The sequence below is a fragment of the Boleophthalmus pectinirostris genome, unplaced genomic scaffold (assembly GCF_026225935.1).
Source record: "Boleophthalmus pectinirostris isolate CB_2022bp ecotype Guang Dong unplaced genomic scaffold, ASM2622593v1 HiC_scaffold_1, whole genome shotgun sequence".
Lineage (NCBI taxonomy): Eukaryota > Metazoa > Chordata > Actinopteri > Gobiiformes > Gobiidae > Boleophthalmus > Boleophthalmus pectinirostris.
In genome coordinates, this window is record NW_026570970.1 from 13,366,669 (window position 1) to 13,382,232 (window position 15,564).

The window sequence follows — 15,564 nt, forward strand, 5'->3', positions numbered from 1 at the left end:
ACTCGCCATTTTGCTGTTTTTACCTGCACTACAGAACTCTGCGCATGTGTTGACTGTCAGTGTTTGATCTTGAGCTTGTCAGGTGACGAAAATTTGGTGTCAAATGTAAATACATGATCATGATTTTAATATACATATAAATACATCATATAAATATATTTTTTTTATTGGAAAAAAATCTACAAAATACAAGATACAGATGTGTTATCATTTGCCAAAAAGAAAGTAAAAATAATTGGCCATGACAACTTTTGAGGCTAGGGCCAGGTGATGGGGGGCAGAGGAGCTGTGGGCACAGTTAAAGAGATAAGAGATAAGATATGCCTTTATTAGTCCCACAGTGGGGAAATTCCAGTGTTGCAACGCACAATTTCAGAACAGCAGGAAAAGGTAACACAGATAATAAATAATAGCTTAAAATAATTTAAAAATAGACTTAAAAATAATTGCACATGTTTATGATTGACTGGTACATGTTCAGTGTTAACAGTGTTTGTTGTACAGTCTGACAGCAGCAGGAAGGAAAGACCTGCGAAACATCTCCTTCACACAGCGAGGGTGAATCAGTCTGTCACTGAAGCTGCTCTCCAGAGCAGACAGAGCGTCCTGCAGGGGGTGAGACTCATGGCCCAGCATAGAGATGACCTTAGTCAGGACCCTCCTGTCCCCCACCTCCTGCACTGAGTCCAGAGGACAGCCCAGGACAGAGCTGGACTTCTTGATGACCTTGTCCAGCTTCTTCCTCTCCCTCTCTGTGATGCTGCTGCTCCAGCAGACCACATTCTGAAAAACAGTGCGTTTCTGAAGTTAAAAAAAAAGTTTAAAAAGTTGGAAAATAGAGGAGCGCGATGCAACCAGCTGCGGTTCTCACCAGCGCCGGAAGTAGAAACGGGGCGTGGAGGGCCGGAGTTGGCCCATGGGCCTTAGTTTGATGACCCCCGCAATATTATTTCCATGGAGACAAAAGTGACAAAAGTAGCGGACCCTTCACTAGAAATGTTCTGCAGTGCAGCACCTTTAAGTAACAGTAAATGTCTTTCAACAGATTAGACATGTATTATACTGTTATAACATGCTAATACTGAGAGACCGCTCATATCCTTGTACTTGTGTCTAATGTAATAATAAAAGTCATTTAAGAGTCATATTTGCTTTATAGAAAACTTATGATTTATTTCACAAAAGATTTCTGTAAAATCTCATTAAATAGCAACCCTGACTGAGTAGTGTTTTGAACAATACTGCCCCCTTGTGACAAAAAACAAAATCAACAACAATCGTCACATTCACAAATGATTCTGGCTCGTCTTTTTTAATTGCCTCATACGTGATTACTGCATACTGCAACAGCTTCATACATCATATTTGCCATTGCCTCATGATCTTGAGATTTTAAATTAGGCAGTTGTATAAATAATAAACATTATTCTTTGAAATTATAAAATCAAAGTGCCATGATACTCAAAAATGCTTTCAGACGAGATGTAGAAAAAAAATTAAAGTGGTATTGAAAATCACTGGTATGTTTGATTCATAATTAACAGGCACTCTTCTTTGCAACCCAGGAAGTCCTGAATTCTCCATGAACACATCAAATACTTTACATTACATTAAACACAATGGCACGTCAGAAAAAGCACGTAACAAAAATATATACAGACAGAGACAAAATGTATACATATGATTCCAGCTACTTTTTTTCAAATCTAGATAAGGCTCTTTGGCAAAAAAATGATATGTTATACCATAACCTTAACCATAGACTGTATAAAGAAGTGGACTAAGGGAGTGTGACGTCACCCATAGTGTTTGGCTCCAGTCAAATGAAGCTCATCGAGGCTGGCAGTTACAGGAGTGAATTTGGAGAGAGGTTTCATATTAAGAATAGACAAAATCGCAAACTAAAAACACCAGAACTATGTAGAACGGGTCAATAAGGACATTTTAAGACCAAAATGACGAGACTCACTGCAGCAGTTACAGAAAGAGTGACAATTTTTCAATGTAAACTCAATTGAAGCCAGAGTTGATGAAGCAGGAAGTACCCCCATGCTCATTTCTGTTTGGAACACTGCGGCTCAAGGGTTTGCTATGTCCATTTATGTATACAGTCTATGGCCCTAACAGTCTTTTAAGGACATATAGGCATTTTTGTTTCTCCATTAGGCACAGCAAACAGTGGTGGAAGAAGTATTCAATTTTGTTACTTAAGTAAAAGTACAGATACTGCAGCAAAAAAAAAACAACAAAACACTAAAGTAAAAGTAAAAGTATGACATGAAAGAATCTACTTAAGTAAAGTAGGAAAGTACCTGTTTAAAAATGCACTTAAAGAGAAAAAAGTAAAAGTATTTTGCAGTATTGCAGTTGTACTTTGAAATCTAATAAAGCTTTAGATGTAGTGATTTTAAGAAAGATTTTTGCTGAATTTTGTTCAGCAGAAACAGCTGAATCAATATTTCTTCTAGCTGTTTTTATTTGATTTATTTGTTGTTGTATTTTTGTTAGCTCAAACTACAAATTAGTTAAAAATGAATGCTCCGCCTTTTCAGCAGGTCTCAAACTATAATAAAAAAAATACTTTTACTTTTCAATCCAGTTCAAACATGTTGTGGATTAGAAAGTACGGATATCGGCTCTCAAATGTAAAAGTAAAAGTAAAAAATATCCACTGTAAAATGTGCTGAAGTGTAAATTCTAGGTATCTGCACTTTACAGTTCATTGCTACTTTTACTGTGTTACATTCCACCACTGAAAACAAATAAAAACATTGCACAATCCCATTCACACAAATAGCCCCCAGAAAAGTCCACCACCAAAGCGATTCCAAGTTACATTGAAGCTGTAGGACCACAGTTCATTCCAGTCTGAAGATTAGGCAAAGTAATGTGTCAATTCCCATTTCTGAAAAGCACTATTGTGGTCACATAGTCGAAGTAGGACATCGTCTCCTTTGGGTGCAGCCTCCAGACACATGCGACGGCCAGTGTAGTCGGTTATGAAGTGGTCGCCCTTCACAAAGACAAAATAAGTCATTATAACCCAAACAGCCTTGCAAATCATGTCAGTGGTGGTAGAGATAGTGTCCACATTCTATGATTCTATGATGTTGTTTCAGATAGAGGGAAGTGTCCAATGTGATAATGTTTGACAGAACATTTTCCACAACATTAATCTTGTCTCATATCTATTATAAAAAGTCTTAATGTCTGTGGTCAAAGAAGATACTTTGTGAAAGATCTGGTTAAAGTTGATAGGCCAAATAATGACATCAAAGTGTATGTCAAAGAGATGTTTTGATCGAACAGTAAATTCTATCACAGAATTCTAACCTGCGCACCACTTCCTTAAAGCAAACTTATTACGCAGAATCAGGTTTTCAGAGTTGAAGCTGTACTTGGAGCGATTTCTGCATGTTTGAGTAATCTTTAAATCGCTTATTTTCAAGACACCATATTGCTGATCAAGTTCCGTTTTCACCATCCCCTGCGTACACCCAGTGCTCTGTACTTACTTCAAACTCCAATTTGATCATTATTACATGATACACGTAGGATTCAGCAGCCTAGCATACTCATTTTGATACTAAATCTGAGGCTCGCTAGCCTGGTCTGCACATATCCATCGGAGGTGCCTACAGCTGCATGGCTCTTTTTTGTGACGCAGAAGTCAGTGGACTCATTTCTTTTATGAAGTTGTATTTGATGAATATCGCAAATTATAACATATTGCACCACAGTTGTTATAGATTAAGTTATTCTAGATATAAATATCTGGAAAACCCAAGCACAATAAATCTGTTTTGAACTGTACATGGGTTTCAAAATGATGAGAAATTAGGATATTGCCATAGCAACAAGATACTCAAAAATATATTACACAAATTAGGACACTGTCATAGCAATTAGCAATCCAAAACAATATATAACATCTTCTGAATGGTCAAAAGACCTCAAAATGTGACCTATAAACAGGAAGCTGAAACTCGAGTAGGCTCTTAAGAATGTTGTGATCATGTGACTCACCAATGCCGAGTTGCCCAGTTTGTGGTTCCATCGGAATCGTACATTGGCCCGCTCACACAAGAATAAACCAACACCGCCCTCTTTGTTCTGTGGGGCAACGCAAACGTTCTGCTGCTGGAGATTTCTCAACCAAGTGTAATTAAAGTGTTGACTCTATAAAGGGAAAGAAGCATATAATCAGGCTGAAAAAGAAAACATTTTGGCAAAAGAAGAGTTGATTCTACATAAATCAAGGTTTTGTGTTTATGTTGACGTAGGTTGTGTCCTTGACGGCTCATGTTTGCAAGATATGGTTTATATTTTTGCTAAGCTACAAGTTTAGACTAGTCTGTGTCTAATCTAAAAGGACAGTGAATTATTTTCTAAATGTGTTTCTAGTAACAAGCAGAGCAGCAGAGATTCAGACAGTAAAATGGCAAAAGAAATCAATGTAATACCTAAAATTATTAATTCAATAAATTTTAAATGACAAAAAATACATAAATAAATGGACCTAGTACTGGGAATCAGATAGTAATCAATACTAAAACTAATGAAAACTAGATAATCAATTGAGCAAGTATCGATACGGTAATAAGTCACATTTTCAAGACAAAATCTGAGGTTTTCTGAAAAGTTTTAGTATGATTTTGAGTGCTATGAGATATAAGACCTCATGGTAACAAAGAAAGTAGAATCATTTTGCATAGAAAATTATAATCTATTACTTGAAAAAACTTCAGTCTAGTTTCGAAATCTGAGTACTGAGTCAGTTTTTTAGTATCAAAATCAAGTTTGAAATGTTAATATTGTGACAACACTAGAACTAGTGCGTGCATACATAAAGAAAAACATAAAGGGAAACCCAAACCACACACACTAAAAAAAGTTAAACATTAAATTCTCAATACTGGGAGTGTGCAAACCATTATACCATTATTATTCAATGCATGTGCTGTTTACTTAACATTGGCAAGCCTACCTGCTGGTTCAGATCACAGGTTTCAAAGAGGAGAGATCCTTTATGGAGAGTGAGACATTTTCTCAAACCTTGATTGAACACCTGCAAAGCCACAAATATATTCAAAACAGCGCATTCACAACAACATTTAAAATTTTGATGCTTAATGACCCTTGCTTATTTTGCCTCGGAGAATCCTAACAGCAGGCTCTTAAAAACACCATGGGCATTGTTTATTACCACGACTCTTAATTAGTTTCTGTTCTGTAAACTTTGCTGCAAGCTCTCCAGCAGAGTTGCATACTAATCAATGCAAATTCTCAAACTTGATATTTTTGAAGAAAGTAAACAACTTTCTAACGGAATTAAATATGACAAGTTTTACATACCAGTCCCTCTGCTTTGACTACAGGGGCGTCTGCGTCTGGGTACACGTTTTCCAAGTACCACTGGAAGCTCTTGCACTTCAGCTTTTTCCTCAGTTCAATTTGGTCTTTGAGGTCGCCAATGTCAATATTGTTTTTGTCCAGCAGGTGGTGGTATCCGTGTCCGTAGAAAAGGTCTTTGTATTCGTCCAGCCACACTTCAGCCACCCGGGCCAGGTTTCTCTCCACTGTCTTCTGTCGATCTTTGGGGAACTTGTACGGGTTTTGCCCCCTGAAAATATGCCCCACTCTGGAACAAGGGATGATCTCTATTTCTCCTCCGCACATCCAGATCTGAAGCAGCAAAATAAAATGATTATACACACTTTTCTGTTAAATGGACACTGTTAAAACTATTAAAGGTACATTATATAACTTTTTGGTTGGGGGTTCATCACAGTCTTGTTTCTATGGATATGTCATTGCCTGCTTCAAATGTTCCACAGTATGACATTAAACAGATCTACCTTATATGTATTCAATTACACGTCTGTTTATTTATTATTTTATATAAACAGAAGTGTCAAGGTAGGGCCATTTCTCATTATACTCATTATTATACTCAGCAGTATAGTAATTAGATTAATTATATTACAATTACAATAATTAAATGACCATTGTATGGAAGATACTGTCTGTTTACACACTTTACAAAGCTGTAGTACAGGGATCTCCAACCTGTAACTCGGGAGCTACGAGTAGCTCTCCACCCCTTTCCAAGTAGCTCACCAAAGGATTTCGGAATTATACATATTGCACTCAATAACTCAAATTTGACTGATTAAATGTCTATTTCCTTTGTAAATGTATAATTTTGATGCCTAATTTTGTGCACTGATAACTGGATAATGGGTTATGTTTTATAGACATCTAACTGTACCTCATCTACGGGTTACCGTGGCTCTTATATTTACAAAATTTCTGTCGACCGATAAAATTAGAGGCTCTCTGGCATTTTCGTTTTACAAAAAGTAGCTCCCAGGCTGAAAAAGGTTGGAGACCCATGTTGTAGTAGGATAACTGGTCAATGTTGTCATAAGGCTTGTACTTTTCCTGTTATACTGTAATTCTACGATTCACTTTATTATTATTGCGTAGGTGGAAAATTTGGCGTAATGCATACCTTGAAAGAGATCTCCATATTCTCTCCGCCCCACACATCCAAGCCGGGATCATACGCACCAAGCTCGTAGAAATAGCTCTTGTCTATGGAGAAGAGTCCCCCAGCCATGACTGGACATCTGCAATCCATATTATATTATTATATTATGGAGAACAAATGTGCGCTGGAATGTGCATGAAAAACATGTGTAAAATGTATTGTTTGAACCTGATGGGATCTGCTATGGTCATGTTATGCTTCTTAATGTAATCTTGAGACAGAGGGCTCCATCCAAACACCAAAGGCCATTTGAAGATACCACGCTGGAAGTTGTCAACCAGAACATAACTGCAAAAGAAAAGTGTGATAAAGTTAGAAGAATTTATATTTTATTTGAGTCAAATTATATTCTCTGGCTTTTAACACCACATAAGTTGTGTGGTCCTCTGTGTCTTTTTTCATTTATTTTACTTATTTACTGCTTTTTTATCATTTTTGTGGTTTTGCTTTTATTTGCTTTTCCTAGGTTTTATTGTTTTAGGACTGGTATAACCAAATTTTAGCAATTTAATTTTTTATAGGTCTTCATTTTATGATCTCTGTGCAGCACTTTGGAACCTGCTTTGATAGTAAAATGTGCTATAAAAATAAAGTGGATTTAGATTTGGATTTGGATCAAATGCTGATCAGCTGTAAAGTGTTAATTTACAGTTTCTAGCTGAAATCCAAAAATGTATTAAAAACAGTTGCGACTGTCACCTCATATCTTTGTCACTGATGACTTCAATAACTGGACAGGGTACTTTCTTGCGGTCCAGATAGACTCGCTCCAATAGCGGCTCCAACCAGCCCACATTACATTCAATGTGTGAGTCCAGGAAAGTCAGAACTTCACCTGTAACAGAAACAATAATCCTGTTAATATTTCTATATAAAGACCATATACAGTGTAGCATAGTTAACAACACCATACAAGGGGGTGTGAAAGAAAAAAAACAACACTTTGTACATTGTACTTTGATCTGCATTTCTCTGTTAAACAGTTCTGCAACAATATTGTAGCTTTTTATTTTTCAGCAGACTTGCAAGAGGATTAAGTAAAAACAGATGTCTCTAGAAAAAGAAATGTGAATGGTTTCATACAAGATTTATTGAGATGTAATAAGCCAAAATGCCATGCTACACCCCTATTGCGTATCTTTTGGTTCATTTTTAGTTCCACACTTGAACCAGATGTTTTCAATATGAATATTTCTGAAGAAGTGCAGCATCTGTCTGTGTCAGTTTCCAGTTTTCAGTTTTATTACTTTACCTTTGGCCACTGCTGCTCCAGCCATTCTGGCCCTGATCAGACCTTGACGCTCCTTCAGACGGACTATTTTAACTTTGGGAAACTGGGCCATGTAGTTATCCAACTGCTCCTTCAAATAATCTGTAACAATAAATACATATTTCAACATCTAAGTTAAGTAAATAAAGCCGCTGTGTTTAAAGGCTTAATGAAGTCTTAGCCCAAATAATTACTCTAAAGTGAAAAAAAGTTCTAAATGAGGCCTACACCCACTGATTAATAGTTAGAATATACTTATTTTTCAGATTCTAAGTCGCACTTTTTTTCATGGTTTGGGTGGTCCTGCGACTTATACTTTGGTGTGACTTATATATTAAAATTTTCACACTGACAACCGCGAGAGAGCGCTCTAGGCTTGTGTGTTGGTATCTGCTACTCCTATTACTCCTGTACCACTGTCACTTGGCTCTACTGCGCATGTCTCCTGCAGAAAGAGCTGCTGTCCTGTCTGGTATGATGTCAGTCAGTCGCACCATTACTTCTGTACCAATTTAAACAAACTTTTTAAGACAACTGAGAAGACTGAACACAAATGCCAAACCAAAAAGACAATCATATTTTGCAGATTACAAGCTGCAAGTAATAAAATATGTAGTTGAAAACAGTAATTCAGCAGCAGAAAGACAGTTTGGAGTGAGCGAGAAACCAAGAGGGTGCACCATGCAACTTTTGTGGAAGTCACTGGATGGATCGACAAAGCCTGGACTTCAGTGAGAACCAAAACCATCCTGTCGGGATTCAGAAAGGCCGGAATAATTCTAACTGGAACTGATACGGAGTCTGACGACAGCTACACAGAAGAGGAGGTGGCAGGAAAAGGTAATATACGATACCATTTTTGATCTAATACCAACAGATTTTTTTTTTCCAGAATGTGTGTCTAATGACCAAAGTCATAATATAATAATTACTGTTGCCTTGACAGTTATCAAATTTGTGACTCAAATACTTAAAATTGTATTACCTCTGGTGCTGCAGTCATCCACCAGAATAATTTCCTTGAGGAGATGCGGCGGAGATCTATTAAGAACACTGTGCACCGAGCGAAGAAGCGTGGACCAAACTTCATCCACGAAACAGAAGATCACACTGGTGGAAGGTAAGTCATTGTGGACCAGATTGTCTTTACACCTTGTGAAAGAGAAAAAAAAATCATTCACATAGGTAAATTTGGAAAAAAAAAAAAGTCATTATGAATACTAAATTGCCAGGTAATACTTACGTCTCAGGCCTTGTATCCGGGATAGCTCTGTCTAAGGGAATCTGGTCACTTAAGTGGACATTAAAATGCCCCTCGGCCCACCTCTTCTGCACTTCTGCATCCTCTTCGCCGCCCAGGATAACAGCATGACCGAACTGGCCCACTGCGTTGGGATTTCTGGGAGCCTGAGTCATATCTAGTGAAAGCACTTTATGGACACCTGGCTCTTTCCTAACAACCGTGACATTTTCTTTGAGGTCCACTTTCTCCTGGTGTTTGGGCACAGATTGGAGTAATTCTTTCGCCTTTACTGCTTCATCTTTGACAGCTGTCTTGACTTGCGTTTCTGTAATTGTCCTGTTTACCTGACTTTTTACATCCTTAATGGGTGGTTTGGTAGTTGTTTTAACAGGGTGTGGCTCTTTCTCTTTCTCAACCTTAAATTGTGCGGTTGTCTTAGCTTGTCCAATGTTTAAGTTGCCTTGTGGCTTTGGTGCAACATCATCTTTTTTCTTTGGAAGTTCTACTATTTTACCTTCTTGAATGCTAGACTGAAGTTTGGTTTCATTAGCTACAACAACTTTAGCAGCAGTCTTTGTAGTAGGTTTAGGTTTAGGTTTACTGGAATCCAACTGATGCTGTTCATTGATGTCCAAATCCACTCGTACTTTGGAAGGCTTTTCGGTTTGTAATTTTTTTGGAGGATCATTTTCTTTAGAATCCACCCGCTTGTCTGTAATAATTTGCCCTTTTCTCCTCCCTCTGTACACATTTTCAGCCAAGTCATGAACATGCATAGCTTCATTACTGGCTTGTTTCACGCTTGGTATGACCCTTTGAACTGGGTGTCCAAATCCCCCCTTTATCACTTGAGACATTTTGGACTGTTGCTTGAAAATCTCCCTCTCTTTGATGACTCTCTCCTTCAGCATTTGACTGTTCACGTCGTTTATTGACATGCGTAAAGCTGCCATGTCAAACAGCAGCCATATGATCGATGCGATGAACACGAATGCCAGCACCCTCCCACTGCCCCTCAAGTATCTCCTCAGCTTCATCATTCTCGGATTCTTACTAAATATTACTTTCTGGGCATGTCTAAAAATAGTTCCTACGATTTTGTCCACGTGTGAGATGTGCTTTCACTGTTCTTCTTTTGCAGATAAGCCTGTTGCCTGCGTGGCATGCTAGAAACCATACATGCAACGACTGCTATAGATCAACGCAGTGAGTGACAAGCCCATGATTACAGTATAAAGTTTGTTTTCCATACCGCGGCGATCCCGTTCATCTCCAAACGCGTAGAAACATTACGATAAACACGTTATACCTTCCGGATCACCTCGAATAGATTAGCGCGACTGAAAATCCGCAATTTCTTCCTTTTTAATCTACAAACCACAACTTTGACTGACAGTATGATTTGTATGAGGACGTAGCTACCGACTTCCACTTGGACGACGCACGCTGATTGGTCCAATTATAGGACACGTCACGGTAAACGCGTCCACCACGTAACGTCACGCTAAGCTACCAGAAATGAGCCGCTGACGTACAGGAAGTAAATATGTAAACATTGGACTCGAGAAGTCGACCTCTCCTTACTTTTACTTAAATTAATGGCTTATTTAGATTGAACTTGCAATAATATGTTTTTTCCATGCTCAAAAACGAGCTACAACCGCGTGCCCTCCGTTTAATCGGGTAATATTATTGTGAAACAGGAAGCTATTTCCCAACATTGCTATCTGAACTCCTTTATTACAAACTTGGCATAGTTTAACTTAATAGCCCCAGAGTTAAAAGCAGAGGGAGTATACAGTAAGTGTCGCCACCCCATAAACACATAACACCACAAAGCACACGTGTCATATTAAATTAACCAATAACCAGTGTTGGGAAGGTTACTTTTAAAATGTATTCCCCTACAGATTACAGATTACATAGCCCAAAATGTAGTTTGTAATGTAATCCATTAAATTACTTAAAATGAGTAACGTAATCTGAATACTTTGGATTACTTGATATTGTTATAGTTTTTAAAACTACATGAAAGTACTGACCACATCCTGAAAATTCTTGTTTGTTCTCTTCAAATTGTCTGTTGAGCCCAAGTCTCCATGAACAGGCGTTTGTTTACTGTAAAGTAGCAAAGACGAGGATCTGAACATATCTGCTTGAAGACAATAAAAATTCCAGTCTTTCCTTAACCTTATTAAAAATATTATTGATAAAGAAATGCTTTTTATATGAGGTCATATAAATGATTGCCTGAAATTATGTCCACCCTAATGTTAGGTATCATATTGTTTAGATCTGGTTTAGTTCTGGTTTTGGTCCTGGTTTTAATCTTGGTTTTAGTCCTGGTTTAGTCCTGGTTTGGTCCTGGTTTTAATCTTGGTTTTAGTCCTAGTTTAGTCCTGATTTAGACCTGGTTTAGTCCTAGATTTAATCCTGGTTTTAGTCCTGATTTAGTCCTGGTTTAGTCCTGGTTAAGTCCTGGTTTTAGTCCTGGTTTTAGTCCTGGTTTAACCCAAAATGTGAAAACAGGAAAATACAGTCCTGTAATCCATTTATTTCAACAAAGTTACTGTAATCCAATTACCACTCACAGAAACAGTAACTGTAACCAAATACAGTTACTCATAATTTGTACTCTGATTACGTAACTCCAGTACATGTAATCTGTTACTCCCCAACACTGCCACAACATATGTCTTGTCTGAGGAAAGGTTCTGGTGTCAGCCTGATTAAATATTAGCTATGGTAAGTGTGCCTGGAATAGGATAAACACACCTTGATTTAGGATAGAAGAACCTGCATGCCCGCATTTCAATCTCACTTGAGTGTAGTTCAGGAACCACTGTCTAACCTGTGCAACAGTGTTATTAATAATCATCATATGGCATATAGTTGCCCAGAATAAGCTAAAAAGTTACTATTATTTCAACAAAGTTACTGTAATTCAATTACCACTCACAGAAACAGTAACTGTAACCAAATACAGTTACTCATAATTTGTACTCTGATTACGTAACTCCAGTACATGTAATCTGTTACTCCCCAACACTGCCACAACATATGTCTTGTCTGAGGAAAGTTTCTGGTGTCAGCCTGATTAAATATTAGCTATGGTAAGTGTGCCTGGAATAGGATAAACACACCTTGATTTAGGCTAGAAGAACCTGCATGCCCGCATTTCAATCTCACTTGAGTGTAGTTCAGGAACCACTGTCTAACCTGTGCAACAGTGTTATTAATAATCATCATATGGCATATAGTTGCCCAGAATAAGCTAAAAAGTTACTCACAGTATCTGAATGACTTCATATCGTAACTTAAAATCATAACTTAAAAGGTGCAACATACTCAGCCTGGCTGTCTGTCACTGTTAAATTAACTTTATTTTGTATTATCTCATCTTGTTTAACTGTAACTTGAGCACTCCACTCCATCATATAAAGCCATGTTAATGAGACGCGCCTATATATGTGTTCATGGAAATGACAACTACATTTGCAAACCAAACATAGCTTTGCCTGAGAGCAGCAACACTATTTGACTGTATGCAGAGGAGGTTATTGGGGCTTTTGACATGATAAAAAAAAAACATTATAGCATACAGTATTTTTAAAAGGTCAAATTTGACCCATCTCCTGAACATATTTTGTATTCTTCTAAATTAGTTTCACTTCCTTGGTTGCACCCACCTCACTCCTGACACAATAGTGATTATATATTCCCATGTATGTTGCAGCACAACAGTCACATGTGCTGTTTGTGCATTAGTTCAGCCATTAGGCAGTGATTAGTGAAGGTGACGGCAGGCTTTCCTCTTCATCGGCGGCCTTCTCTTGGGAGCCCCATTGACTCCATCCAGCCTATTAACAGCCCCCAACACGAGGAGGAGGGGACGCTGCCTCCCATGGTGGCTGCCCTTAGCCGCACTACACACGCTTTCATTAGTGTGTTAGCTAAATGATTGGCCTGAGGACAGCCCCCAAGCCCTGCGATGCATGTGTTAGCTTATGTTCCATCCGCCGGTCAATTTATTCATTTATTCAGCCATTTCCGCATCCACACTCTCATGACATCATTTGGTACTATTTAATTGCATGGTCTCTAAGCTGATGGGTATAGGTAAGAAAATGCACGGGTGACACAGAGGTGACACAAAGGTGAACCTCAATAAACAGGAGATTGTTATTCAAAAATCCTATGGTGACTTTACTGGAGGCTATACAATGGATTTGCAGGGATATATGTGGTCATACTCTTTTACTGCTGTATTTGGAGTTGTATAACATAAAACACAATGATAAACCACATTTATAGGTTACAGACTGGAAGAATGCATAAAATCAGTATGGTCTTAATAAGTGTTTGCTTTCTGATCATTCCAATCTTGCATGTAACCTATATTGCAAATTAGCAATACCTTGAAGGCTCTTCATTCAAACACACTCAAACATTGTGTTCTTCAGCCACATTTCACCCAGCTGTCAGTGTGGCTGTGAGTGTGTGCAAAGGCAGAATGGTTGCCACATCACTGTCAGTAGACCCAGGGCAGCTATGACTATGAGAGGTGCTCGAACAGATGCCGTTTGTGGATTAGATTATGTATTGTGCAAAACTGACTTTTGTGTGTGTTAAGACATAGGTGTGTTTTGTTTCAAACAGACATGTCTGAGTGAATCTGTTTTTTAGTCTATCCTTGTCTAATCCTCTGCTCCACCCTGTGATGTCATGTAGTTTGATAGTTTTCTAGTTAACAGCAACATTACCTTTGGTCCAGTGTAGACTGGAAATTCCAGGGCTGAAACTACCTAAGTAAGTCTTGTAAAGTTGTATAAAGTTTAAAAACACAATAGAGCACCTCCTGTATTACCACATGACATTACAACGTGGAAAAGAGTGTTTTAAGTATGAGAGAAGAACTCTGCCTAAATATGCAGGATTTGTGTGTTAAACATGTTTGAATGGAAACAAAACACAACTCTGGGTATTAGGAATGTAACAATATCAAAATCTCAAGGTACAATATTTATTGCAATATTTTGAAGAGGCTAATATAATTGTAGATGGATCCCTTTTTTGCTTTTAAAATACCTTGAGAAGATTTTGGTGTCAATTATTTCCATCATAATCCCAAGAATTCAAGTAAAAAACATATCTCTTCATGTCGCCTGCACTGAAATGAATCATGGGTTTCCGATGTTTATAAGTCGTTGCTACTATAAAACCATGCATAATTCGATAATTCGATATATGTGACAGCCCACGATGTTATTGTGAGACTTCTGACGATACAATATCACGATATTTCGGTTATTGTTACATCCCTATTGGGTATGTTTTTGATGAGAAAACATTATAACATAGAACAAAAAATGGTAATATGGGGCCTTTCGTAACAGTGGCAATCAACCCATCAGTGCACTATATTCCCCATATGCAGCAGTAATCACATCGCCTCATTTATAACACAAGGGCCTGTTGACCCTAATACATGGAGCAAGTGCTGGGCCCATATGCGGCTATTAGAAACATACTAGTCACGTGTCTGCCATGCTTGACTGCTGATGAGAAGCCCTCGCACAGTTCTTATGACAAGAGAAAGTTCAACATTGTAATACCACCAATCAAACGGGGAACTTTTCGACCTACCTGACACGTGCAACTTAAGCCGTCTCACTGCTCTCCCATCAAAAGGGATCAGACTAATGCTACCCCTGCGGTGGCATGTGTAAAAGGAGCTAAATGCACCGGTAAGATATCTTCAGAACATGCTAATTACAGCCCGGAATTAAAATGACAACAGTTGGTCGACTCGTGTGTGATTTACATAGAGGTCATGTTGTGCTAATACGCAGCTAGCAGGAACAGACAGCCAGCAACAATATGGTTAATCTGACCCACTGACATTTTCAGCTCCAAATTATGCACATTGTGTGAATTAAATTAATTAGGGAATTCATTAAGAAATACGGCTCGCGGAAATGAGTATAATATTTAGTTATGTGATGTAATTTTCTTTCATTGTTAAAGCTAATTTGTTTCACAACACTTCCTGCGGTAGTTTGCCCACCGTGCTAACCATGATGTATGTAATTTGTTAGCCACTTAATTAATTATGATTAGAATTAGGGGGAATGTACGGCCTGTTTTGACAGATGGGCCCCATCAGGGAGACCTTTGCACAATTAACTTAGAATCAATTACGTCCTATTTCTCCGTTTGGTACGACTGGAACTTGGTTTATGTGGGGAAATTGTTGCAGAGGCTGTGGATGTGCACGGCGTGAATGTTTTAGCCTGGGTAAGTACAATTAACTGCTAATAACATGCAAATATAACCAATACGGTGCTAAACAACATGCATTCTGCGTTATGAGACATTTGCATGATAAAATTAGGAGTTTTTTATATTTTCAATGTGTGGATAACTTGATTTTCTATTTGCATTTCTTCTTGAATATTTTGTTTGACTGCGAGTGCATTCCTTTGGACATATTTTGAC

General features: G+C 38.0%; 1 protein-coding gene across 1 annotated transcript; it reads right to left on the reverse strand.

The window, feature by feature from the left end:
• Positions 1-1,147: 1,147 nt before the first annotated feature.
• Positions 1,148-10,497, reverse strand: LOC110166600 (polypeptide N-acetylgalactosaminyltransferase 5). The gene is made up of 10 exons (XM_020931873.2): positions 9,067-10,497; positions 8,809-8,975; positions 7,806-7,925; positions 7,253-7,388; positions 6,722-6,841; positions 6,515-6,632; positions 5,356-5,685; positions 4,988-5,068; positions 4,027-4,179; positions 1,148-3,013 (listed from the first exon to the last, which is right to left on the reverse strand). Exons 1-10 carry the CDS (start codon positions 10,104-10,106, stop codon positions 2,876-2,878), a joined length of 2,403 nt encoding a protein of 800 aa, XP_020787532.2. The 5' UTR covers positions 10,107-10,497; the 3' UTR covers positions 1,148-2,875.
• Between the last annotated feature and the right edge of the window lie 5,067 nt (positions 10,498-15,564).